At 43.2% G+C, this 24716-nt stretch overlaps 1 protein-coding gene across 7 annotated transcripts in view; it reads left to right on the forward strand.

The window, feature by feature from the left end:
• The window catches only part of GON4L (gon-4 like), a 104555-nt gene that overhangs the window by 61880 nt on the left and 17959 nt on the right, over window positions 1–24716 (forward strand). For all 7 annotated transcript variants that reach the window (XM_066261870.1, XM_066261867.1, XM_066261866.1 and 4 more), the window contains 9 exons: window positions 3283–3323; window positions 4362–4465; window positions 6649–6847; window positions 7704–7790; window positions 8738–8906; window positions 12022–12166; window positions 13544–13694; window positions 21165–21281; window positions 22325–24022. In XM_066261870.1, the coding sequence (XP_066117967.1) occupies window positions 3283–3323; window positions 4362–4465; window positions 6649–6847; window positions 7704–7790; window positions 8738–8906; window positions 12022–12166; window positions 13544–13694; window positions 21165–21281; window positions 22325–24022 (2711 nt within the window). The remainder of the gene's footprint in view (window positions 1–3282; window positions 3324–4361; window positions 4466–6648; window positions 6848–7703; window positions 7791–8737; window positions 8907–12021; window positions 12167–13543; window positions 13695–21164; window positions 21282–22324; window positions 24023–24716) is intronic.

Consider the following 24716-nt stretch of genomic DNA (forward strand, 5'->3'; position numbering starts at 1 on the left):
CTGTTATATATATATAAGGCTTTTTCACTCAGTATATTTTTGATATTCGTTCATTTTGTTTGTATCATCAATTTGTTCCATTTATTTATTTATTTATTTATTTATTTATTTTTGGTGACGGAGACAGAGGGACAGATAGGGACAGACAGACAGGAAGGGAGAGAGATGAGAAGCATCAATTCTTTGTTGCGGCACCTTAGTTGTTCATTGATTGCTTTCTCATATGTGCCTTGACCAGGGGGCTACAGCAAACAAAGTGACCTTGCTCAAGCCAGGGACCTTGGACTCAAGCTGGGAAACCTTGCTCAAACCAGATAAGCCCATGCTTAAGCTGGCTACCTTGGGGTTTCGAACCTGGGTCCTCCATGTCCCAGTCTGACACTCTATCCACTGCGCCACTGCCTGGTCAGGCTTGTTCCCTTTTATTACTGTGGAGAATTCCATTTGCGTAACTGTCCCCAGGTATTGATGGACATTTGGGCTTTTTCTGATTTTTTACCATCTTTTTTTTTTTTTTCTGGCTACTTGACATTTATTTCTTAGTGCAAGGCACATGGTTAAGGAGTGTCAGGAAGTTTTGCTTGTGGTTTGGATAGTAAAGAGTGGGGCTCTTGACCCTGGCCATGTAGTTCAATAGATAAAGCATCATCAACCCAGCACACCAGAGGTTGTGGGTTTGACCCTTGGTCAGGGCACAGATGGGAAGCAATGAGTACACAGCTAAATGGGAAAATTGAGTGAAATAATGAGTCGATACATTTCTCTCTCTTTCTCTCTCTCAAATCAATGGGGGAAAAGAAAAGTGGAGCTCTCTTGGCCCTGGCAGGTTAGCTCAGTCAGAGTGTTGTCCTGAAACTCCAAGGTTGCAGGTTCGATATCCGGCCATTGTACATAGGAGAATTGACCAGTGAATGCACAACTAGGTGGAATAACAAATGAATGCGCGCTCTCTCTCTCTTTTTCTCTCCTCTCCCCCTCCTTTCTTTCCCTCCTTTCTCTCCCTCCTTACTCACCCTCCTTCCCTTCCTTCTTTCCTTCCTCTCTCAATTTGTCTCTCTAAAATCAATTTTTTAAAAATTGGGGCCCTGGCCAGTTTGCTCAGTGGTAGAGTATCCACTCAGCATGTGGATGTCCCGGGTTTGATTTCTGGTCAGGGCACAAAGGAGAAACAACCATCTGCTTCTCCATCTCTCTCCTTCTCTACCCCTCTCCTTCTCTCTTCTCTCTCTCTCTCTCTCTTTCTCTCTCTCTCTCTTTTTCCTTTCCTACAGCCACGGCGCAGTTGGAGCAAGTTGGGCCTGGGTCCTGAGAATGGCTCCATGGCTTCGCCTGTGGTGCTAAAGTAAAGTAACTTGGTTGCCAAGCAACAGCCCAAGATGGGCAGAGCATCACTCCATAGGGAGCTTGCTAGGTAAATCTCTGTCAGTCGGGTATAGGCGAATGCAGGAGTCTGTCTCTCTGCCTCCCCGCTTCTCACTTAAGAAAAAAAAAATGGGCTGTCTCAACTTGTTTTTTTTGTTTTTCTTTTCTGTTTTTATATAAAAGTCCCAACTGGTTTTCCTTGCTGCAGCCTATCTAGTCTATGCAGTGGGGTGGGGAGGAGAAGGAGGATTGGGGAGAGTGGTTCAAAAGAGCCTAACACCTTTTGAGGCTTTGGTGGCTGCTCAAGATTGGGGCTCTGGCAGGTAGCTCAGTGGATAGTGTGTTGTCCTGGCATGCTGAGGTCACAGGTTCAATCCCTAGTCAGGGCATATATAAGAAGCAACCAGTAGATGTACAACTAAGTGGAACAGCTCAGTAGAACAATGAGTTGATGCTCCTTTCTCTCACTCTCTTTCTCTCTCTCTTCCCCCCTACCTCCCCCCCACTCCAAAAAAAAATGAATGAAAACATTTTTAAAACAATATTGGGACCCTGGCATTGGCTTTACCAGGCTGGCTGCTAAGCTGCTTTCTCGTGGCTTCTCAAGCCAAGTCACAGGTGATTGTGCTGCTGGAGGCCTGAGGAGCTTCCAGGTGTTCCGGGGACACAAGCACTGTAGCCGTGAATGGGAGAGTGGACTTCCCAAAATAGAAGCTCACCACCAGTGACCTGGGTCGGCCTTGAGGAGACCAAGAGCAGTGGGGGTGGCTTCCCTTGGGGTACTCGGCATTGCCCCAGGAGCTGTTACTGCAAGTGGAACTCAGGCAGTGCCATGTAGTCTTGTGTGGCCACAAGCAAGCCACTAGAGGGATGGCTGTCATATTGCTGAATGTAGGCTGGTGGAAAGTTCAGTGGCTGAGCCCTGTGGGCACCGGCCCATGATCACAGGTAGCTGGGACTAGAGTTCTAAGTCTTGGAGCCCATTTGCATAGGAGACCACAGGAGGCCACTTCATGACCGAGATGTGCACATTCTGATTTTTTACCATGTTGGATAAAGCTGCTCTGCACGTTTTTTTCAAGCCTTCGTGGGCAAATGTTCTCTTGAGTCAACTAACTAGGAGAGGAATCATTGGTCATGGGGTAGATGTATGCTTAGTTTAAAAATAACTGGCCTGGGCCTGACCTGTGATGGCACAGTGGATAAAGCGTTGACCTGGAAATGCTGAGGTCGCTGGTTCGAAACCCTGGGCTTGCCTGGCCAAGGCACATATGGGAGTTGATGCTTCCAGCTCCTCCCCCCCTTCTCTCTCTCTGTCTCTTCTCTTTCTCTCTCTCTCTCTCTCTCTCTCTCCTTCTCTTTCTCTCTCTCTCTCTCTCTCTCTCTCTCTCTCCCTCTCCCTTCCTCCCTCCCTCCCTCTCCTCTCTAAAATGAATAAATTTTAAAAATATAAAATAAAATAAAAAAATAAAAAAAAATAACTGGCCTGACAAGGCGGTGGCGCAATGGATGGAGCGTCAGACTTGGGATGCCGAGGACCCAGGTTTGAGACCCCGAGGTCGCCAGCTTTGACGCAGGCTCTTCTGGTTTGAGCAAAGCTCACCAGCTTGGCCCCAAGGTCGCTGGCTCAAGCAATGGGTTATTCAGTCTGCTTAAGGCCCACAGTCAAGGCACATATGAGAAAGCAATCAATGAACAACTAAGGTGTTTCGAACCTGGGTCCTCTGCATCCCAGTCCGACGCTCTATCCACTGCGCCACCGCCTAGTCAGGCATGTAAATGTTTTTTAATGAGTGAATGTTAGATATATGAGGATTATGTTAAAAGCCTTGCTGAAATAAATATACATCATCTTCTTGGAATTCCCCCTTAAAATGAAACTAACTTATGCCAACGACATACTGTTTGATTTTTTTCCAGAAAAGGAAGTGAATGGACTGATGGAAGAGTTGTTTGAAACTGTGAGTAATAATCCCTGAGTAAGAATTCTGCATGATAAAGTGGATTCTCCAGCAGACTATCTTTTTTTTTTCTTTTTCAGAGACAGAGAGAAAGTCAGAGAGAGGGATATACAGGGACATACAGGAACGGAGAGAGATGAGAAGCATCAGTCATTAGTTTTTTGTTGCACGTTGCAACCCCTTAGTTCAGCGGTTCTCAACCTGTGGGTCGCGACCCTGGTGGGGGTCGCGACCCACAGGTCGAGAACCGCTGCCTTAGTTGTTCATTGATTGCTTTCTCATATGTGCCTTGACCTAAAGCAGACTGAGTAATCCCTTGCTCGAGCCAGCGACCTTGGGCTCAAGCTGGTGAGCTTTTGCTCAAGCCAGATGAGCCCGCGCTCAAGCTGGCGACCTCGGGGTCTCGAACCTGGGTCTTCCCCATCCCAGTATGATGCTCTATCCACTGCACTACCATCTGGTCAGGCTACAGCAGACTATCTTTTGGTTCCAGAGCCCCTGTCTCCTGAAGGTTGTTTGTACCAAACTAATTCCCCTTTTAGTCCCTCCAGGAGAGAAGATAGTGGCAGGAGAATTTTGCTAACTAATAAACTTTGGTTATTCATATGTAGATATATAAATAATTCTTAGCAAATTTTCCTTGCAAACTTTGGCCTCCCCAGCTATCGTTTTGTGCATCCTTGAAGATTGCAAACTATAGTAGTTTTAGATTATTCTGAGCACAGATAAGTTGCATTTTAGTAAGCTGTCTCTTGAAAGATACTTATGTTCTTTGTAAGTTATCCCTACTTTGTTTTTAGCATTATAAGTTGACCAGTTGAGTGATTTTTTTCCCCATGTGCAGGACTGTGGGAGCCCTAAAATGAGAAAAATATTTTTATTATTATTTTTTTTTGAGGAAAAGATTTTGATGCAAACTCTTCTAGGTGCCAGCATTAGTAAAGTTCTGTAAACTGTAGAGTTAACTTTCTCTTCCTGCTGCTGCGGTGACTTACACATGCCCTTTCCTTAGGAAACCTTCCTTTTCCTTTTCTTCAGTTCCAAGATGAGATGGGATTCCCCAACATGGAAGACGACGGCCCAGAAGAGGAGGAACGTATGGTTGAGCCTCGGCCTAACTTTAATACTCCTCAGGCCCTACGGTAGGCCAGTCAGAGCCTTGAAACTTACAATGGAGAAAATGTTCTGTCAGAAAAGGTGTTCAGAAATTTCAGTTAATTTCCCATCCCTGGTGGGGGTGTTAGGTGTCAGGTAAATAATTCTCCCTATTATGGGGCAGTGCAGCTGTAGGCCAAGCTGTGCTTGTTTGGGAAGGGAGAAAAAACAGTAGCTGGCATCCATAGCAACCTCTCCAGGTGAGTGGTGCTGGAGAGGTATGTAGGACTCACTGTGGCCAGCCACAAAAATTACCGCAAATGATCTTATCCACCATGTCCCTTTTGTTCTCCTCATTTGCCTTTATCAATTGGTAAATGTTAATGAAAGTTTGTTAGGCATTAATTGAGCAAATGTGGAGCACCTCCAGTAATTCCCTAGTGTTTGAATTACATGTACTGCCCTCTTCATATAAAATTGGCACTTCTATTGTTTCACTCAAAAAGTAGAGGCTTCCTCCCCCCCCCCCCCATCCTAGTATAATTTTCTTTTGTATAAACAGAACTCTACTAGTTAGGAAGCAATATCTTTTCAGGTCTAAAGATGAAAAGAACATAAATCTGGTCGAGGGCAAATTCAGTTTTACTGTATAAACTCAGTTGTGCAGTCCGGCCCCCCTCCATCTGCACTGGCAGCTGAGGGCGGCTGTTTTCTAATATTTGTATTCTAATTTAATTGTTTTTTAAAACCGCAAATAAAAAGGACAAGGAAAAAAATGAAAAAGTAGAGGCTTTAATTTTTTCCCCTATTTTTTAGAGGCTTTAAGTTTTCCCCCTATTTTTGCAAAGGGTTTGCATAATCTGTCTTGACTTTATTGTTATCCACTATGAGTAAACACAGAGGTCAGGGTGTGGTTTATGCCATGGGTAGAACAAAGCAGTCTTGTGTTTTTACTGAATAGAGAGCTTGGGATCCCTTGAAAGTTAGACTTTCAGGAAAGTTGAAATTTAGTGGAAAAGACAAGGTATACTAACCAATGTATAAAAGCCAGAAATATATATTAGTCACTGTCAACAAATATTTCAGGATTTCCCCTTTTAGCTTTATGGAGGTATAATTGACAGAGTTGTAAGATAAAATGTAATGGTTTGATACATAGATTGTGAAAGGATTCCCCCCCCATTGATTTAATTAACACTTTTATCACCTCACATATTTACTTTTTTAAAGGACATTTTCAAGATTTCTAAGAGTCTATTATATAACCAACTTAACTTCAAGTCATAGTTCATAGGACAACATTCTGGTCTAGCAGAATAGAACCATTCTTCCTGCGAACTTAATTAAAATCAGATTTGACCTGTAAACTTATTTCAGTTCCATTAATCAACTCTAAATGAATATTTTAAATTTGGGGATTATATAGCTACTTTAAAAATCCTTGTTCAAATTCAGTTACATTTTGGTGTTCAGTTGATTTGCTTGGGCTGTTGCTGCTGCTTTTTCAGTTCGGAAATGAGTTGCTGTCCCTGGCTAGAATTTAGAGTGTTTGTGAGCCATTGAGTCTGTGGGCAGGCCATTTATGAGGTCCCTGGGTTTTTAGCAGCCGTTCATCTCACCTGGACGGGGTTTCAGGGGGTCACTAGGGCGGGGTGGGTGATACTTACCAGATTAAACTGCCATGTAGATCTTCTGTTGCTTCATGCCTGAAGGTCCTTGACTTTTTAAGAAGGCAGAGCAGCCCAAATGGATGGGAGTGGAATGGGAGAAGCTGTATTTGAGATTGGAATTATGGGTAAATTAGAGAACAAATACCATGATTTGAGAAGATTTTATATCACCATTAAGAACAAATCCCAGATTAATCTGAATATCAGTATGATGTTAGAATGATGAGTTTCCATTCGTTAACTCCTTGACTGCTTTATTATCCAGATGTTTCTGTGCGCCTAGATTTTTGTTTAATTTCCCCTTTATTTATATATTAATTAGAAGACTGGAGAAAAATGGGGAGGGAGGACAATTCAGAACCATCTTATTTGAATCTATGCTAACAACTTTGGGAAAAGATTTGGATAGGCTAGGAATCTTGCCTGTTGGCTAAGTGGGATTTAGGAATTACTTGTAGATAGAAGTCATTTAGACTCTCTCAGCTCACCATTAGAAGGAATTGGATGTTTTATGGACCTGTGGAAATGTTCAAATTCAGTTATCTCCCTGTTGGGGATAGGTTTGAGGAACCACTGGCCAACTTGCTAAATGAACAACATCGTACAATGAAGGAACTACTTGAACAACTGAAGTTGAAGAAATCTTCAGCCAAACAGCAGCAGGAGGTAGAGCGGGTTAAGCCCCAGAGTGATAAAGTTCCTCAGACTCTGATTTTAGATCCAGCACAGAGGAAGAGACTCCAGCAGCAGATGCAGCAGGTAAGACTCTTCTTCATAATGTTAAGATTGGAACAGTCTATGCCTTGACCTGAAACCAAAGTTAGCAGCTCTTTAAAAGTCAGAAATGAATCATTATGGCTCAGGAAGAATGCATGTAAGGACCTTGTTAATATTCAGAATTATAGATTTCAAAGAATTCTTTTTTTTTGTTGTATATTTTTGTATTTTTCTGAAGCTGGAAACGGGGAGAGACAGTCAGACAGACTCCCGCATGCGCCCGACCGAGATCCACCCGGCACGCCCACCAGGGGGTGAAGCTCTGCCCACCAGGGGGCGATGCTCTGCCCCTCCGGGGCATCGCTCCTTGCGACCAGAGCCATTCCAGCGCCTGAGGCAGAGGCCACAGAGCCATCCCAGTGCCCAGGCCATCTTTGCTCCAATGGAGCCTTGGCTGCGGGAGGGGAAGAGAGAGACAGAGAGGAAGGAGAGGGGGAGGGGTGGAGAAGCAGATGGGCGCTTCTCCTGTGTGCCCTGGCCGGGAATCGAACCCGGGACTTCTGCACGCCAGGCCGAAGCTCTACCATTGAGCCAACCGGCCAGGGCCAGATTTCAAAGAATTCTTAGTAATCCATTCTGAATTTAATAGCCTCATTGCCAGAGTAATTTTTTCTTTCTAATCTCAGTTTCTCTGATTTGAGGTCAGACTTCCTCTGGTTCTGTCAGTTTGCACAAGGGGAACATATCTGCAAACTTCATGCCAAGATATTGTGTTGTTCTCATAGTCTGTCCAGAAAGCAAAAGATGTATGATAAAGTTGGAGTATCTTGGTAAGATCATCCAGGTTCCTGAAATGACATCATAACATGTCACTGTACTATTTTCTTTCCCTCTCTAGCATGTTCAGCTCTTGACGCAAATTCACCTTCTCTCCACCTCCAACCCCAATCTCAACTCGGAGGCCAGTACTACCAGGATATTTCTTGTAAGGCTCTAAATATCCTTAACTGTAAATACTGGAGTGTGCAGTTAGCTTGGCAAGTCATTTCTCACAAATAATCACCCATCATAATCTAAATTTCTTCTCTCCTGCATGTTTAAGGTAGCTCTTCCTATGGCTTCCTATATTTGCTGAGAGAATATAAATCACCTGTATCCATGAAAGACAGGAAGTATATTCAGGTTTTGGGTTTTTTTAGATTTTATTTATTTATATTTAGGGAGAAAGAGAGAGAAAGAGGAGGGAGAAGGGGAGAAGCAGAAAGTACAACTCAGAGTAGTTGCTTCCTGTATGTGCCTTCACTGGGCAAGCCTAGGGGTTCGAACTAGTGACCTCAGCGTTCTTAGTCAATGCTTTATCCACTGTGCCACCACAGGTCAAGCGATTGTATTCAGTTTTCTTAAGAGTATGGCGTTGCCCTCACCAGTTGGCTCAGTGAATAGAGCATCACTCTGGCATACAGATGTCCTAGGTTCAATTCCCAGGCAAGGCACACATGAGAAGTGACCATCTGCTTTCCCCCACCCATTCTCTTTTCCCCTATTGCAGCTAGTGGCTTGATTGGTTCGGGCATTGACCCTAGGCACTGAGGATACCTTGATTGGTCTCAGCAGCAGCCCCAGGTGCTGCGAATAGCTCATTTGACTCAAACATTGGCCCCAGATCAGGTTGATGGGGGTTGCTGGGGATTGATGGATCCTGGTTGGTCCACATGTAGGAGTTCACTATCTCCTCTCCTCTCACTTAAAAAAAAAAAAGAGTATTGCTTTAACTTGCAGTTTTAATGAAGTAATGTTATTTGTAAAAGACTTTAGGATGATTTTTACATGTTTTTACCCTAAAATAGGAGGGATAGTTTTTCATGCTGAGACTAAGGGCTATTGGTATTAATAGTCTGGAACTTAAATCTCCTTTTTGTTCTGTTTTCTCAGGAAGAGCTGGGAACCTTTGCTCAAAGCTCCATTGCCCTTCACCATCAGTTCAACCCCAAATTTCAGACCTTGTTCCAACCCTGTAATCTGACAGGAGCCATGCAGCTCATTGAAGACTTCAACACACATGTCAGCATTGACTGGAGTCCTCGTAAAACTGTCAAGACGGGTAGGGGACAGATGTGTCCACTCCAAGTTTTTACCTGCAATGAGAAGTGAGGGTCTTAATGCCATAGATAGTTTCCTAGGGATGGAAGAGACAGGTTATTTGTAATTTCTTCTCTTTTATTCTTCTTTGTACTCATTAAGTTCTAGAATTACATGGTATATTTGGGCTTAAGTAAGGGATGGAAGCAGTACATAGGACAGAGTAGTGAGGGATAGAGATGTAGGACTCTGTGCTAAAAATTGAACTTAAATAGATATGAGGGAAAGCGTTAGGAGTGAGGTCAAAACAAACTGGGATCTGGGGAAAATGAAAGTCAAGGGGTAAAGGTGGGTTGGGTGTAGGTTTTTACTCTGTTCTTCATTAGGATCATTGTATTTCCCTTAACGGTTGTAATGGTATCTTCATTTTGAATGAATGTTGATTTGGGACAAGGCATAGATTAAAGATGTTGTCCATGCTGTCCATTTAGTAATTTAAAGAAATTTGCATTAGTTTAGTATTTTTTGAGAAAATACCTACTGTTCCCTTAAACCAAATGTTTGCTTCTTTATTATTAGTTTTTATTATTTTTCAATTATAATTTATTTTTAATTTTTATTTTATTTTATTTTTTTTTGTATTTTTTTGAAGTTGGAAACGGGGAGGCAGTCAGACAGACTCCCGCATGCGCCCCACCGGGATCCACCCGGCATGCCCACCAGGGGGTGACGCTCTGCCCCTCTGGGGCATTGCTCTGTTGCAATCAGAGCCATTCTAGCGCCTGAGGCAGAGGCCACAGAGCCATCCTCAGCGCCCGGGCCAACTTTGCTCCAATGGAGCCTTGCTGCGGGAGGGGAAGAGAGAGACAGAGAGGAAGGAGAGGGGGAGGGGTAGAGAAGCAGATAGGCGCTTCTCCTGTGTGCCCTGGCCGAGAATCGAACCCGGGACTCATGCATGCCAGGCTGACGCTTGAGCCAACCAGCCAGGGCTATTTTTAATATTATTTTGTATTGGTTTCAGGTGTACAGTATAGTGCTTAGACAGTGATATACTTTGCAAATATTTGCTTCTGATTTGTTTTCTGGTTTAGCAGATTAGTCATGGTTGTTCTGGGTTTGGGTTTGTCTTTGGATTTGAGTTTAATTTTTTTTTTTTTTTTTTTTTTACAGAGACAGTGAGGGATAGATAGGGCCAGACAGACAGGAACGAAGAGAGACGAGAATCATCAATCATCAGATTTCGTTGTGGCACTTTAGTTGTTCATTGATTGCTTTCTCATATATGCCTTGACCATGGGGCTACAGCAGACCGAGTAACCCCTTGCTCAAGCCAGTGACCTTGGGTCCAAGCTGGTGAGCTTTGCTCAAACCGGATGATCCCGCGCTCAAGCTGGAGACCTTGGAGTCTCGAATCTGGGTCCTCCACATCCCAGTCTGAGGCTCTATTCACTGCGCCACTGCCTGGTCAGGCTGGATTTGATTTTAAATCCCTGATTCTTATAGTTAAATTGAATATAGTTGAATTTATGTGTGTTAGGTCATAGATATTGATCTCAAACTACATTATTAACTATATGTTGGTACTGAAAATTTAATTTAACTCCACACTATAGGAATAACTTACATATATAGTATCCTGTGTTTTTCTTCTGGGGATAGAGAAACATTTATGAAGAAGTATGGCTATATATAACTTATCTCTAGAAGGGCAGAAGTGTCTGGACTTAAGAGGCTTAGACAGCAGGAAGGAAATGAAGGAGACTGTATCATCTTGTTCCCTTTATGTTTTTCTATTCCCAACCTCAAGAAGAAATCTGGGAGAACTTTTTTTTGTTTGTTTAGCGAGAGAGCTAGAGACAGAGAGAGGGACAGACAGGCAGTAAGGGAGAGAGATGAGAAGTATCAATTCTTCATTGTGGCACCTTAGTTGGTTGTTCATTACTTGCTTTCGCATATGTGCCTTGACGGGGAGCAAGGGAGCTCCAGCAGAGCAAGTGACCCCTTGCTCAAGCCAGTGATCTTGGGCTCAAGCCGCAACCATGGAGTTGTGTCTATGATCCTACACTCAAGCCAGCCACCCCATGCTCAAGCTGGTAAGCCCGCCCTCAAACCAGATGAGCCCGTATTCAAGCCGGCAACCTCAGGGCTCGAACCTGAGTCCTCTGCGTCAAATCTAGGAGAACTTAAAGTTAACTAAGAATCAAATAAAATAAATTTGAAGTACCAGATTTGTGAGGGAAATTAAAGAAGTTGGAATTTTATTCTGGGAGAAAGAAAGCATTGTTAAAGATCACTTATCTTGCAAGGATTTGAAGGAAGAATGAAGTAAAAATATTTTGAGCATACACTGTGTACCAGATATTACTAGATACTTTGTGTTAATGTACTTAGTGTGGTAAATATTCTATATAAGAAATAATATGAAAATCAACTTTTTAAAAAATGTTATTGATTTTAGAGAGAGTGTAAGGGTAGGGAGAGAGGAATATCAATCTGTTCCTGTATGTGCCCTGACCAGGGATTGAACCAGCAACCTCAGTGCTTTGGAACGATGCTCTAACTGAACTGTCCATCCAGAGCGAAAGTCAACTTTTAATTTTTTTTTATTTTATATTTTTTACAGAGACAGAGAGAGAGTCAGAGAGGGATAGATAGGGACAGACAGATAGGACGGATAGAGACGAGAAGCATCAATCATCAGTTTTTTGTTGCAACACCTTAGTTGTTCATTGATTGCTTTCTCATATGTGCCTTGACTGTGGGCCTTCAGCAGACTGAGTAACCCCTTGCTCAAGCCAGCAACGTTGGGTCCAAGCTGATGAGCTTTGCTCAAACCAGATGAACCCGCACTCAAGCTGGCAACCTCGGGGTCTCGAACCTGGGTCTTCCACATCCCGGTCTGACGCTCTATCCACTGCGCCCTTGCCTGGTCAGACAGGTCAACTTTTAATAACATGGGACTCCCTGAGAAAGTTGTGGAAACTTTTAGGAGGAGGGTGTGTGGGTTGGGAAGGCATCAAAATAGATACTAGGGGCAGTTCACTATGAATGCAAAAATACATTCAGAAGCTTTTGTGAAGCCCTCTTTGTTATAGACTTTAATTTATAGACTTTCATTTACTGTTCTTTTCTTACAGCCTGTAAATTTCCCTGTTTGCCAAAACAAGTGGCTTGGATCCTGGCCACAAGCAAGGTTTTCATGTATCCAGAGCTACTTCCAGTGTGTTCTTTGAAAGCAAAGAATCCCCAGGATAAGAATTCATTCACCAAGGCTGAGGACAAGTAAGGGTTTATAGGGTGGTGTGGGGGTGGGGGAGCACAAAAGATCCTAAGAAGAAGATCTAGTTCTTTTATCTTGAGGAGCTTACAGAAAATAAGGCATGTATAAGCATGGACACAAAAGACGAATAAAAGCACTGTTGATGGCTATAGTATTCTATAAAAGGTGCTTGTTTTAGCATTGCCAAATACTGTTCTTTTTGAGGAATGACATGCACATTTCTCATACATTTTTTATTGTTTTTTTTTTGTTTATTTTACGAGAGAGAGAGAGACAGGAAGGGAGAGAAATGAGAAGTATAAACTCATTGTTGAGGCACCTTAGTTGTTCATTGATTGTTTCTCATATGTGCCTTGACTGGGAGCTCCAGTGAACAACCTTGGGTTTCAAAACAGTGACCTTTGGGCTCAAGCCAGTGACTGTGGAGTCATGTCTATGATCCCACGCTCAAGCTGGCAACCTTGGGGTTTCAAACCTAGGATCTGTGTCCCAGTTCAATGCTCCATCCACTGCACCACCACTGATCAGGCAAATTGTATTTTATCTTTTTTATTTATTGTAAAAAACAATCTTGCAATATGTAATATTAGAGGAAATTTTCCAAAAGAGAAATTTTTTTGGCCACTATCCTAACTACACCAAGATAATGATTTTTTCTCTTTAAATTTCTCATATAATTTCTGGCAATTGAAATACAATTTTGTTTTGCTTATTTTTAACATAACATCTTGAAATTGTTTATTTGCTGTAACATTCTTTTTTGTTGTATGTGTATTATTGTCTTTTTTTTAAGATTTTATTTATTGATTTTACAGAGAGGAGAGAGTGGGAGAGGAGACAACGAGAAGTATACACTCATAGCTGCTTCTCTTGAGTTGTTCGTTGATTGCTTGTCGTATGTGTCTGGACTGGGCAAGCCCAGGGTTTTAGGCAGGTGACCTCAGTGTTCTGGTTTGATGCTCTGTCAACTATACCACCACAGGCCAGGCTGTATTATTGTCTTTTAAAGCAATATTTAATGGCCCTGTGATAGCTAAAATGCCACTTTTAACCCCTTTGTTGTTTTTCTATTGTGAGTCTTCACTAAGGATCTTTGTATGTAGAGCTTTTGAAAATCTTGGGTTTTGAACTTGGGACCTCAGCCTTCTGAGCCTGACCTGTGGTGGCACAGTGGATACTTGATTGTGTACTCCTGATTGAGTCTTCTTCATAGTACTTATTAGCACTCAGTAAACATCTGAAGTTTTTTGTTGAGTAGCCATTAACTTATACAAGAATTGAATGTAGAAAAAGTGGATAAAAATGTGAAGTTAGTCTGGGGAGGTTTTTAAGAAGAATGAACTGTGAGGTGAGATTTCCTGTCCTTGCTCCTTTCTCAGTTTGTTAGCTTTAGGACTGAAGCACTTTGAAGGGACTGAGTTTCCTAAGCCTCTAATCAGCAAATACCTTCTAACTTGCAAGACTGCCCACCAACTGACAGTGAGAATCAAGAACCGCAGCATGAACAGAGCTCCTGACAACATCTTCAAAGTAAGTGTTTCCTGCACAATCCACAGAGGGATCTCTGGTGAGCACCCTTTTCCCCCTTCTCAGTCTTGATGAAGAGAGGGATCTGTTATCTACAGCAAATTCCTTCCACCTGTGCACTAAAGTAATGACCCTCTTGATTTACAGGGACATTGATCTGTATTTTCCTCTGGAGTATCATCATCTTCGTCTGTTAGGGATGTTATTTCTCATAAAATAAAATTGTTAAGTCTTAAAATATTTCTCAAATTCATGTTTCCCTTTTTGAAAGAGAGGGTAGATAACACTCCACTTATTCTTTCTCCTTAACTCTTCGTATTAAGATATTTATATCAAAATTGGCCTGACCTGTGGTGGCGCAGTGGATAAAGCATCGACCTGGAAATGCTGAGGTCACTGGTTCGAAACCCTGGGCTTGCCTGGTCAAGGCACATATGGGAGTTGATGCTTCCAGCTCCTCCCCACCTTCTCTCTCTGTCTCTCTTTCTCTCTTTCTCTCTCCTCTCTAAAATGAATAAATAAATTTTTTTAAAAAGATATTTATATCAAAATTGTAAAATATATACTTTAAAGAGGCAAATATATTGTTTAAATGGTTTAAGGAGTCAAATAGTTCTATTAAGCTTGTTCTGAAAAACAATATTTTTATCCCTGTTTCCGGCTAACCAAGGTTTTTTAATGTAGGTAATATGCTTATAATTGATACCACTTGCTGTTTTGAATTTAGGCCTTACTTACTAAACTTTAAACTGTGAAGGTTGAAGCCTTAGCTTTCTTCACGTTTCCATAGTGCCGCCACAAACGTGTATCTGTGTCCCATAATTTTCTCACTAGATCACAGTTTTGGTTAGATGGTATTCGGGGTTTACATTATAAGCATTATGAAAGTACTCCTCACAGCTGAGCTATGTAGTGTATCATGATTACTTTGCTGTTCTTACTGAGCATTTTCTTTCTTGTGGAGTTAATAATTGAATTTTGGGGTAGTGGGTGGCACTTGGTTTTATTATGTATTTATTACCAGTTCAACATTAAAGTTTGCTTCAGTTTTATAAATTTCTTGTCAGTGTGTTCAAACATTTAAGGGTTCTCTCATTGCATCTTCCTGAAGAATCTTTCCCTGAGCCCTCTGTTGCTATTCCACTTGAACTGTATTACTCTCGGCTTGCTGCTGTAGTCTTTTTGGACTTTTTCTTTACCATCATGCTGGGGATTTTTTTTTTTTTTTTAGAGAGAGAGAGGGTCAGAGGGACAGACAGAGATAGAAAGGGAGAGAGATGAGAAGCATCAACTTGTGGTTGCAGCACTTGAGTTGTTCATTGACTTCTTTCTCATACGTGTCTTGACCTGGAGGCTCCAAATGAGCCAGTGACCCTTGTTCAAGCCAGTGACTTTGGGCTCAAGCCAGCGACCATGGGGGTCGTGTCTATGACCCCAAGCTCAAGCTGCTGAGCCCGCACTCAAGCCAGGCACCTCGGGGTTTCAAACCTGGGCCTCCACATTCCAGGTTGCCACTGCCTGGGCAGGCCCCATCACTTTGTCTTTATGTTGTACCTTCTGGGATATTCAGCTTTTTTCTTCTAACCCTTCTGCCAAGTTGAGTTCTTTATTTCTCACATTTAAATTTCCAAAAGCTTTTTGGTTCATCGAAATTTTTAAATAGTGAATGGCTGAGGGACTGTGGGAAATCAGGAGAGGAAGAAGGCTGGAGCTTTCTATATTTGTTCAGCATTGTACCCCTGCCCTCAGCTATGCCTGATAACAACCTCAGTCCAGAGGTCATCTTCTCTAGCAATGCTTCTGCCAGAGCAGGGGGAAGAGGCTATACCAAATGGCAGAGGGATTTGGGGTCTCACTGCCTCTTCAACAGATTTTTTTTTTTTTTTTATACTTTTTTCTGAAGCTGGAAACGAGGAGAGACAGTCAGACAGACTCCCGCATGCGCCCGACCGGGATCCACCCGGCACGCCCACCAGGGGTGACGCTCTGCCCACCAGGGGGCGACACTCTGCCCCTCTGGGGGTCGCTCTGCTGCGACCAGAGCCACTCTAGCGCCTGGGGCAGAGGCCAAGGAGCCATCCCCAGCGCCCGGGCCATCCCCGCTCCAATGGAGCCGGCTGCGGGAGGGGAAGAGAGAGACAGAGAGGAAGGCCGGGGGGTGTGGAGAAGCAAATGGGCGCCCCTCCCACGTGCCCTGGCCGGGAATCAAACCCAGGTCCCCCGCACGCCAGGCCAACACTCCACCGCTGAGCCAACCGGCCAAGGCCTCTTCAACAGATTTAATCTGTCCTCTTTATCTTTACCTGTTTTTAGTTAGTAGGTATCTGGTGTCTTATCCTTTTGCCAGACCTTGACATAAATTTAGTTGTCTGTTAGCTTTTGTCTACATGGGATTTGGTTTTCTTCATTCTCCTATGTCAGTTACCAATCATTTATCTGATTTTTAGTTTTGAACATTCTGTTTCTGCTACCTTTTTCTCTCAGTCTATCTCTCCTTGTAGGTTTTTACCTCTAAAAAATTCCTTTTGGCCCTCGCCAGTTAGCTTAGTCAGTTAGAGCTTTGTCCCGAAATGACAAGGTTGCAGGTTCAATCCCCAGTTAGGACACACACGGGAAGCAAGCAATGAATACACAACCAAGTGGAACAGGGAATGAATGCTTCCCTTCCCCCTTTCTTCTTCTTTCTGTCTCTCTAAAAATCAATCAATCAATTAAATAAAAATTAGGCCCCGGCCGGATAGCTCAGTTGGTTGGAGTATAATTCGGAAAGGCATAGGTTGCCTGTTCAGTCCCTGATGAGAGTACATACAGGAACCACTCAATGTTCCTGTCTCTGTCTCCCTCTTTAAAAAAATAAAAGTCTATTCTGTTGTTTTCATGAGGTCTCAAGGGAACAAAGGCAAATGGATGGTTTAAATCACCTGTTTTAACAGTAAGTTTCTCCTTAACTTATTTTTAAGTATTAATATTTAGAGAGGGGAGAGAGAGACAGTGAGAAAGGCAGTGGGGGGGGGTGGAGCAGAAAGCATCAACTCATAGCTGCTTCTTATACGTATGTGCCTTGACCAGGCAAGCCCAGGGTTTTGAACCAGGGACCTCAGCATTCCAGGTTGATGTTTTATCCACTGTGCCACCACAGGTCAGGCACTCTCCTTAACTCTTAAATCTGTGAAAGTGTGGATTTTATTTCCACAAAGACCTCGAATTGTCTCCCAGTTGGCTATCCAACAGATACTTTTCTGCTCTTATTCTAGTAAACTTTGCAATTGATACCATTGCTCACACTTTTCCTTCTTTAAACTCCGTATTTCTTATCTTCTGTGAAACCAGGACTCTACCTCAGGATGCTCCTTCATAAACTCTTCTTCCCCTGTTCCAACCTTAATGTTAGTGTTCCACAATAAATTCACAGTGTGTGGCCTCATCTAAATCCATGATTTTTTGGTATTATCTATCTCCTCGTGATTTTCAAACCTTTATCTTTGGTCCAATTCTCTCTTAATCTCTAGTTTAATGTACCCAACTATTTAAAGGCATTCTTAATTTGGTTGCCTTACTGACTTCTTAAATTGAATTTATGGCTCTCCCTCTGTACCCTCCAGTTGTGCCATTGTCACCACCAACAAGCAGTAAACTCTCCTCCCACAACTTTCTGCTCCTGTGATATGACTTTTTGTATGACATTACTGTCTCAGTCCGTAAACCTAGCGGTTGTTCTCAGTACTCCCTGCTGGATCACTACCTGCCATGTCATCACACCCTCAGTTTTCTTACTGTATTTCCTATTCTTTTGTCCACTACCTTAGTTCAGGCCTTTGTTACACCTAAATTAATGCAAGGCCCTGGCCGGTTCACTCAGCGGAAGAGTGTCAGCCCGGCGTGTGGAAGTCCCAGGTTTGATTCCCAGTCAGGGCACACAGGAGAAGCACCCATCTGTTTCTCCACCCCTCCCCCTCTCCTTCCTCTCTGTCTCTCTCTTCCCCTTCCACAACCAAGGCTCAATTGGAGAAAAGTTTGCCCGGATGCTGAAGATGGCTCCATGGCCTCTGACTCAGGCACTAGAATAGGTCCTGCCACAATGGAGCATTGCCCCAGATGGGCAGAAAGCATCGCCCCCTGGTGGGCATGCCTGGTGGATCCCAGTCGGGCACATGCAGAAGTCTGTCAGACTGCCTCCCTGCTTATAGCTTTGTAAGAACACGAAATTAATTAATTAATGCAGTAGTTTTCTATATGGTCTTTCTCCTTTTGTCTCCATTTATTCTGTTCTTCACATTGCTGCTATAGCCATCTCTGTCTTGTCCTTAAGGGAAGTGTTCTGACTGCTTGCATGGCACAGAAGGCCTAACCTGCTTATCTCTGACGTGTCTTCTGCACTTTCTCCACATTCCTTTATTGCAGTGGTAGTCAACCTGGTCCCTACCACCCACTAGTGGGCATTCCAGCTTTCATGGTGGGTGGTAGCAGAGCAACCAAAGTATAAATAAAAAGATAGATTTAACTATAGTAAGTTGTTTTATAAAGATTTATTTTGCCAAACTTAGTGAAAACCTGACATAAAGTACTTGGTAAGTAATTATTTATATATGCTTTAACTTGCTGTAACTCTGCTTTATAAATTTTATAAAGTAAAGTTATTTCCCTACTTTATAAATCACCATTACTGTGGAACCAGTGAACGGTTAGAAAATTTTACTACTAACAGACATACAAAAGTGGACGGTGGGTATAAAAAGGTTGACTACCCCTGCTTTATTATAACCAGACCAGTCTCTTTCTGGTTCTTTAAACATGTTCATGATTTTCATTTTTTCTTTCTTTCTTTCTTCTTTCTTTCTCTTTCTTTCTTTCTTTCTTTCTTTCTTTCTTTCTTTCTTTCTTTTTCTTTCTCTTTCTCTCTCTCTCTCTCTCTCTCTCTCTCTCTCTCTCTCTCTCTCTCTCTCTCCTTCCTTCCTTCCTTCCTTCCTTCCTTCCTTCCTTCCTTCCAGTCAGGGAGGCAGACAAACTCCCACATGTGCCCCAACCTGGATCCACCCGGCAAGCCACCTATGAGGTGATGCTCTGCCCATCTAGGGCCACTGCACCATTGCTCAGGAAACCAAAGCTATATTAGCGCCTGAGGCGAGGCCATGGAGCCATCCTCTGCACCAGGGCCAACTTGCTTGAACCGTTCAAGCCATGTTTGCAGAAGGGGAAGAGAGAGAGAAGGCGAGAAGGGGGACGGGGAGGGGTAGAAGCAGATGGTCACTTCTCCTGTGTGCTCTGACCTGGAATCAAACTTGGGACTTCCACACGCCAAGCCGATGCTCTACCGCTGAGCTAAGGAGCCAGGGCCATAACATGTTCATGTTTTGAACATATAGTATACTCTGCCCTCCCCAGTCTCATGTAGCAAACTCTGTTTCATTTAGATTCATCCAGCCTGACGTCTGCTGGCGCAGTGGATAAAGTGTCAACCTGGAAAACTGAGGTTGCTGGTTCAAAACCCCGGACTTTCCTGGTCAAGGCACATATGGGAGTTGATGCTTCCTGCTCCTCCCTCCTTCTCTTGTTCTCTCTTTCTTGCACTATCTTGCTCTATAAAATGAATAAAGTCTTAAAAAATATTTTTGAAAAAATCTATACTAGTTGCACCTGCTCCAGAGAAATCTTTATTGTTCAAATTTGAGTTTTTTGTAATTTTTTTTGTATGCATCTTTGTACTTTTTACATGAAATTAATGGTCAATTAATGGTCTACTTGAATGTTTCTCCCACTAATCTATGAGCTCCCTGAGAGCAGGAACAGCTTTTTTTATTTGTATGTGCCTGGCACATAAAAGGCATTCAATAAATGTTGAATGAAGGAATGCTTTTTGTCAGTATAAGTTCAATTTCCCTCTTCATTTCCACTTAAAGCCCAACTGTCTCCAGCTGGGTAGTTTAGCTGGTTAGAGCATTTTCCTGATCAGCCAAAGATTTCAGTTTTGATTCCCAGTCAAGGCACATACAAGAATCAACTGATGAATGCATAAATAGGTGAAGCAATGTTTCTCTCCCCCCCCCCGTCCCTCTCTCTCCCTCCTTTCCTTCATTCCTTCTGTCCCTCTTTCTTCCTTCTTTTCTCTCTAAAATCAATATATAAACTTAAAAATTGGGAAAAAAATCAACTTCCTGGCCCGTGGTGGCACAGTGAATAAACCATTGACCTGAAACACTGAGTTTGCTGGTTTGAAACCCTGGGCTTGCCTGGCAAGGTCTATACAACAAGCAATGAACAATTAAAGTAAAGCAACTATGTATCTGTGAGTTGATACTTCCCACTCTCACCATCCCCCTCTATAAAATCAATAAATAAAATCTTTTTTTTTTTCCTGAAGTGAGAAGCAGGGAGGCAGAGAGACAGGCTCCCGCATGTGCCCGACCGGGATCTACCCGGGAAGCCCACTATGGGGCAACGCTCCGCCCACTTGGGGCATTGCAACCAGAGCCATTTTAGCACCTGAGGCAGAGGCCATGGAGCCATCCTCAGCGCTTGGGCCAACTTTGCTCCAGTGGAGCCTTGGCTGTGGAAGGGGAAGAGAGAGATAGAAAGGAGAGGGGGAGAGGTGGAGAAGCAGATAGGCACTTTTCCTGTGTGCCCTGACTGGGAATTGAACTTGGGACTTTAACACGCCGAGCCAACGCTCTACTGCTGAGCCAACCGACCAGGGCACAATAAATAAAATCTTAAAGGAATAAAAAAACACACAAAACCATCTCGGTCACTTTGTTCTTTCCCTTCCCTGCCAGTGTTCCTCGCACCATTATTTGCTTAAAAAGGAAGCTTCCATGTGTCCAGGATGAGGGTTAAGGCACCATCATCCTTAACCATCCTTAAGCTCTTTTACAGGCGCAAATTTTAAATGAGATTTCTCTGACCATCAGCTTTCTTTTTCTGTGCCCTAAACTTTTCCGTTCTTGGTAACCATAATGAAGATTATAAGTTGAAAGATATTGAGTCCTGGCCAGACAGCTTGGTTGGTTAGAGTGTCATCCTGATTGATGCAGAAACGTTATGCGTTTGATCCCTGGTTGGGTCACATACAGGAACAGATTCAGGTTTCTGTCTCTCTTCCTCTCTCTCTAAAATCAATAAATAAAGTTTAAACAAATAAAACTTTTTTAAAAAGATACTAAGTAATTGTAAATTAAAAAAATTTTTTTCTATTGATTTGGGAGGGAGAGAGGGGAAGGGATAGAGAGAGAAGCATCAACTCATTGTTTCATTTAGTTGTTTAATTTAGCTGTATACTCATTGATTGCTTCTCATGTGTGCGCTGACCAGTGGCCAAACCCACTGGCATGCTGGGTTGACACTTTATCCACTAAGCAACCCAGCCAGGGCCTGTAAAATCTTTATTAATTAGAGATTACCATGATTTGAAATGAAGAAGCATTCAACATATGCTGTTTATGTAGAAATGTTACTCATGCTTTATTTCTTCATGCTTAGTTTTATAAGAAGACCAAACAGCTGCCCATTTTAGGAAAGTGCTGTGAAGATATTCAGCCACATCAGTGGAAACCACCTGTAGAAAGGGAAGAACACCGGCTTCCATTCTGGTTAAAGGTAAGCCCTCCTCAAAGTAGGCCAGAGGCAGAAGTCACTAAAAACCTGGCAGAAACCTCAGGGTTACTTTATACCTCTAATGCTTTAGTTGTTGAAGTAGGACTTAAGAAATCTTCCTTGCCTTGTCTGGATGGCTTTGTTGGTTAGAGCATCGTCCGATACGGAAAGACACAAAGTTTGCCAGTTCCACTCTTCATCTGGGCACACACAAAAAATACATTGGTATTTCTTTCTCTTTCTCTCCTTTTTGTCTCTTAAAATGAATAAATAAATATTTTAAAAAGAAAAAAGTCTTCAGCCTGACCAGATGGTTGCTCAAGGGATAGAACATCGACCTGGGACACTGAGGTTCCAGGTTCAAAACCCCAAGGTCACTGGTTTGAAGCCCAAGGTCTTTGGCTTGAGCGAGGGGTCACTGGCTCATCTGGAGCCCCCTGGTCAAGGCATATCTGAGAAGCAATCAGTGAACAATTAAATTGACACAACTATGAACTGATGCTTCTAATCTCTCCTTTTCTGTCTCTGTTTATGTCCCTGTCTCTGTCTCTCACTAAAAAAAATAAATCTTCCTCATTCATCCTCCTTTGCCTTTCCTTCAGGTTATTCTATAACTTTTTAAAAACTGAATAAAATGACAGTTTCCTATAGGGAATTCAGAGATGTTTCTAGAGTATGCAGTTGTAATGTAGTCTTTGTAGAAATTTGATGCTGTGAGGAAAAATCTTATCTTGTGTGACCTGTGGTGGCACAATGGATAAAGCATTGACCTAGAATGTTGAGGTTGCCAGTTCAGAATCTTGCCTGGTCGGGGCAGATATGGGAGTTGATGCTTCCTGTTCCTTCTCTCCCCCCCCCCTTTCTTTCTCTCTCTCTCTCTCTCCCCCCCCTCACTAAAATGAATAACTTAAAAAAATTAAGAAACAAAAATCTGTCTTGAAAAGATTATGTTGAGACTGTGCTAGAAAGGTCCTAAAATCTAGGAAACCCTATTTTCTAGACATATTTTTGACATGTGCTGGATCAGAGTTTCTTTTTCCCAACAGGCCAGTCTGCCATCTATCCAGGAGGAAATGCAGCACATAGCTGATGGTGCCAGAGAGGTAGGAAGTGTGACTGGAACCACCGAGATCAAACCAGACCCAGACCTAGGAAAAGGCAGCTCGGAATTGGGCTGTGAGACTCGGTACCCACTGCTGTTGCCTAAGGGCGTAGTCCTGAAACTGAAGCCAGTTGCCAACTGTTTTTCTAGGAAGGGCTGGAGACAGAAGCGGTCATCAACCCTGAAGCCCCTCCTTATCAGACCCAGCCCTTCTCTTCAGCCTAACTCCAACTCTGGGAAAATACTGCCTAGATCAACTCAGTCTGAAGCCCCTCCAAGCAAAATGGTGGTCCGGATTCCTCACACAATCCAGCCAGCCACTGTTTTACAGACACTGCCAGCTGGCCCTCCACTAGGGGTCACTGGGGGTGATAGTTTTGAGTCCTCAACAGTATTACCTACTATACCCCCTGAGGCCAGGACCAGCTTCCCTCTGTCTGAGCCCCATACCCTGCTCTCCTCTGCTCCTGTGCCCAAAGTCATGCTGCCCTCACTTGGCCCTTCTAAGTTTCGAAAGCCATATGTGAAACGGCGAGGCCCAAAGAGAAAAGGGGCCAAGGCTTCTCTCTGTCTAAAGTCGGTCCCCCTCATCAACTCTGCACCTGTTATCTTTACTGTTCCCGCCACCACTGTGAAGGTGGTGAGCCTAGGCGGTGGCTGCAACATGATTCAGCCTGTAAATGCCGCCGTGGCCCAGAGTTCTCAGACCCTCCCCATCACCACACTTTTGGTTAACCCTACTTCTTTCCCCTGTCCATTGAACCAGCCCCTTGTGGCCTCCTCCATCCCACCCTTAATTGTCTCTGGCAACTCTGTGAGTCTTCCTGTTCAGTCTACCCCTGAAGATAAGGTCCAAGTGAGTATGGACATTGGTTGTCCTTTGGATGAACAGAAAAAGGCCTTTAAAGGACTGGTACCCAAATTAGAACCCCAGGAACTATCTCCTCTGTGTTCTACTGTCTTCCCCAAAAAGGAGCACAGTCCAGGACCTCCACCATCAGATAGAGTTTGCCAGGAAGAACTGTCAGAGAGCAGTGCCTATGTATGGACTGTTGTGAAAACAGAGGAGGGGAGGCAAGTTGTGGAACCATTGCCTCAGGCCTTCCAAGAATCTCTGAGTTCTTCTGGAGATTTAGAGAAAAGTGTCAAAATGGAACCTAAAGATCCTGGTGAGGTAGTTTCCAGTGGATCCCCAGAGCAGACCATTTGTGATGAAATCAAAGAAGAATACTCTGTGGAATTAGACACTGGCTTCCCAAGTGAAGAGTCAGGTGGTGCAAGAGAAGCAAAGAAACAGACCGTCTTACAAAAGGAAGAGAGGAGTCAACCAGCTAAAACCCCTTCTGCTTCTCAAGAGCCTCCTAATGGAGCACACTCGGGAAACGTGAGCAAAGAATCTCCAAAGAATACTTCATCCTCTGCTGACCCTGAAATGGTGCTTAGCAACCCCCCAGGGAAACCAAAAGACTTATCCAACATTGATATTCAGTCAGCAGGGGTCCCAGATGGGCCAGAAACTGGAGTGGAGAAGGATGGGCCAGAGGAAGAGGAAGAAGAGGACTTTGACGACCTTACCCAAGATGAGGAAGATGAGATGTCATCAGCTTCTGAGGAATCTGTGCTCTCTGTCCCAGAACTCCAGGTAAGAGTTGAGAAATATTTTGTGGACTCAGTGATACGTTAAATTAATCAATTGGAGGCCTGTTCTGCGGTGGCGCAGTAGATAAAGTATTGACCTGGAATGCTGAGGTCATTGGTTCAAAACCCTGGGCTTGCCCAGTCAAGGCACATATGAGAGGCAATCAGTGAACAACTAAAGTGAAGCAACTATGAATTGATACTTAACCCACCCCCCTCTCTCTCTCCTCTCTGTAAAACTAATTTTTTAAAAAAAAGTCTTTAAAAAATTTTATCAGTAGGCTACCTGCTTGCTTGCACTATAGATAGTTCTAAAATCATTTTTATTTGACTTTTGAATGCATTATGGGACTTAACTTTGAGTTTGAGATGAGTGAGAGGGAAAGGGTAAAATTTGACTTACTATGTTTGAATTAAACACATTCTAATGTTATTTGAATGCCTAAAAAATAGGTCAGAAGTATGGACTATGGCATAGGAAAATTGTCTTCAGGATAGTGGGGACCTTTCCAAACACATCCTCTCTCCCCACCCGCCCCCCACCTGCTGTCAGACAGCAATTCTAGCTGCCCTTGTGATTCCATAACTCAGAGATTGAGGCTAGATGGTTGTGGTACCTGCCCCCCTTACACACACACTTGGATTGCTAACCTCCATTCCTCTTGAAAAACTATGCCGACAGCAATTGGGGAGACATT

The sequence above is a fragment of the Saccopteryx bilineata genome, chromosome 2, assembly GCF_036850765.1.
Source record: "Saccopteryx bilineata isolate mSacBil1 chromosome 2, mSacBil1_pri_phased_curated, whole genome shotgun sequence".
Classification (NCBI taxonomy): Eukaryota; Metazoa; Chordata; class Mammalia; order Chiroptera; family Emballonuridae; genus Saccopteryx; species Saccopteryx bilineata.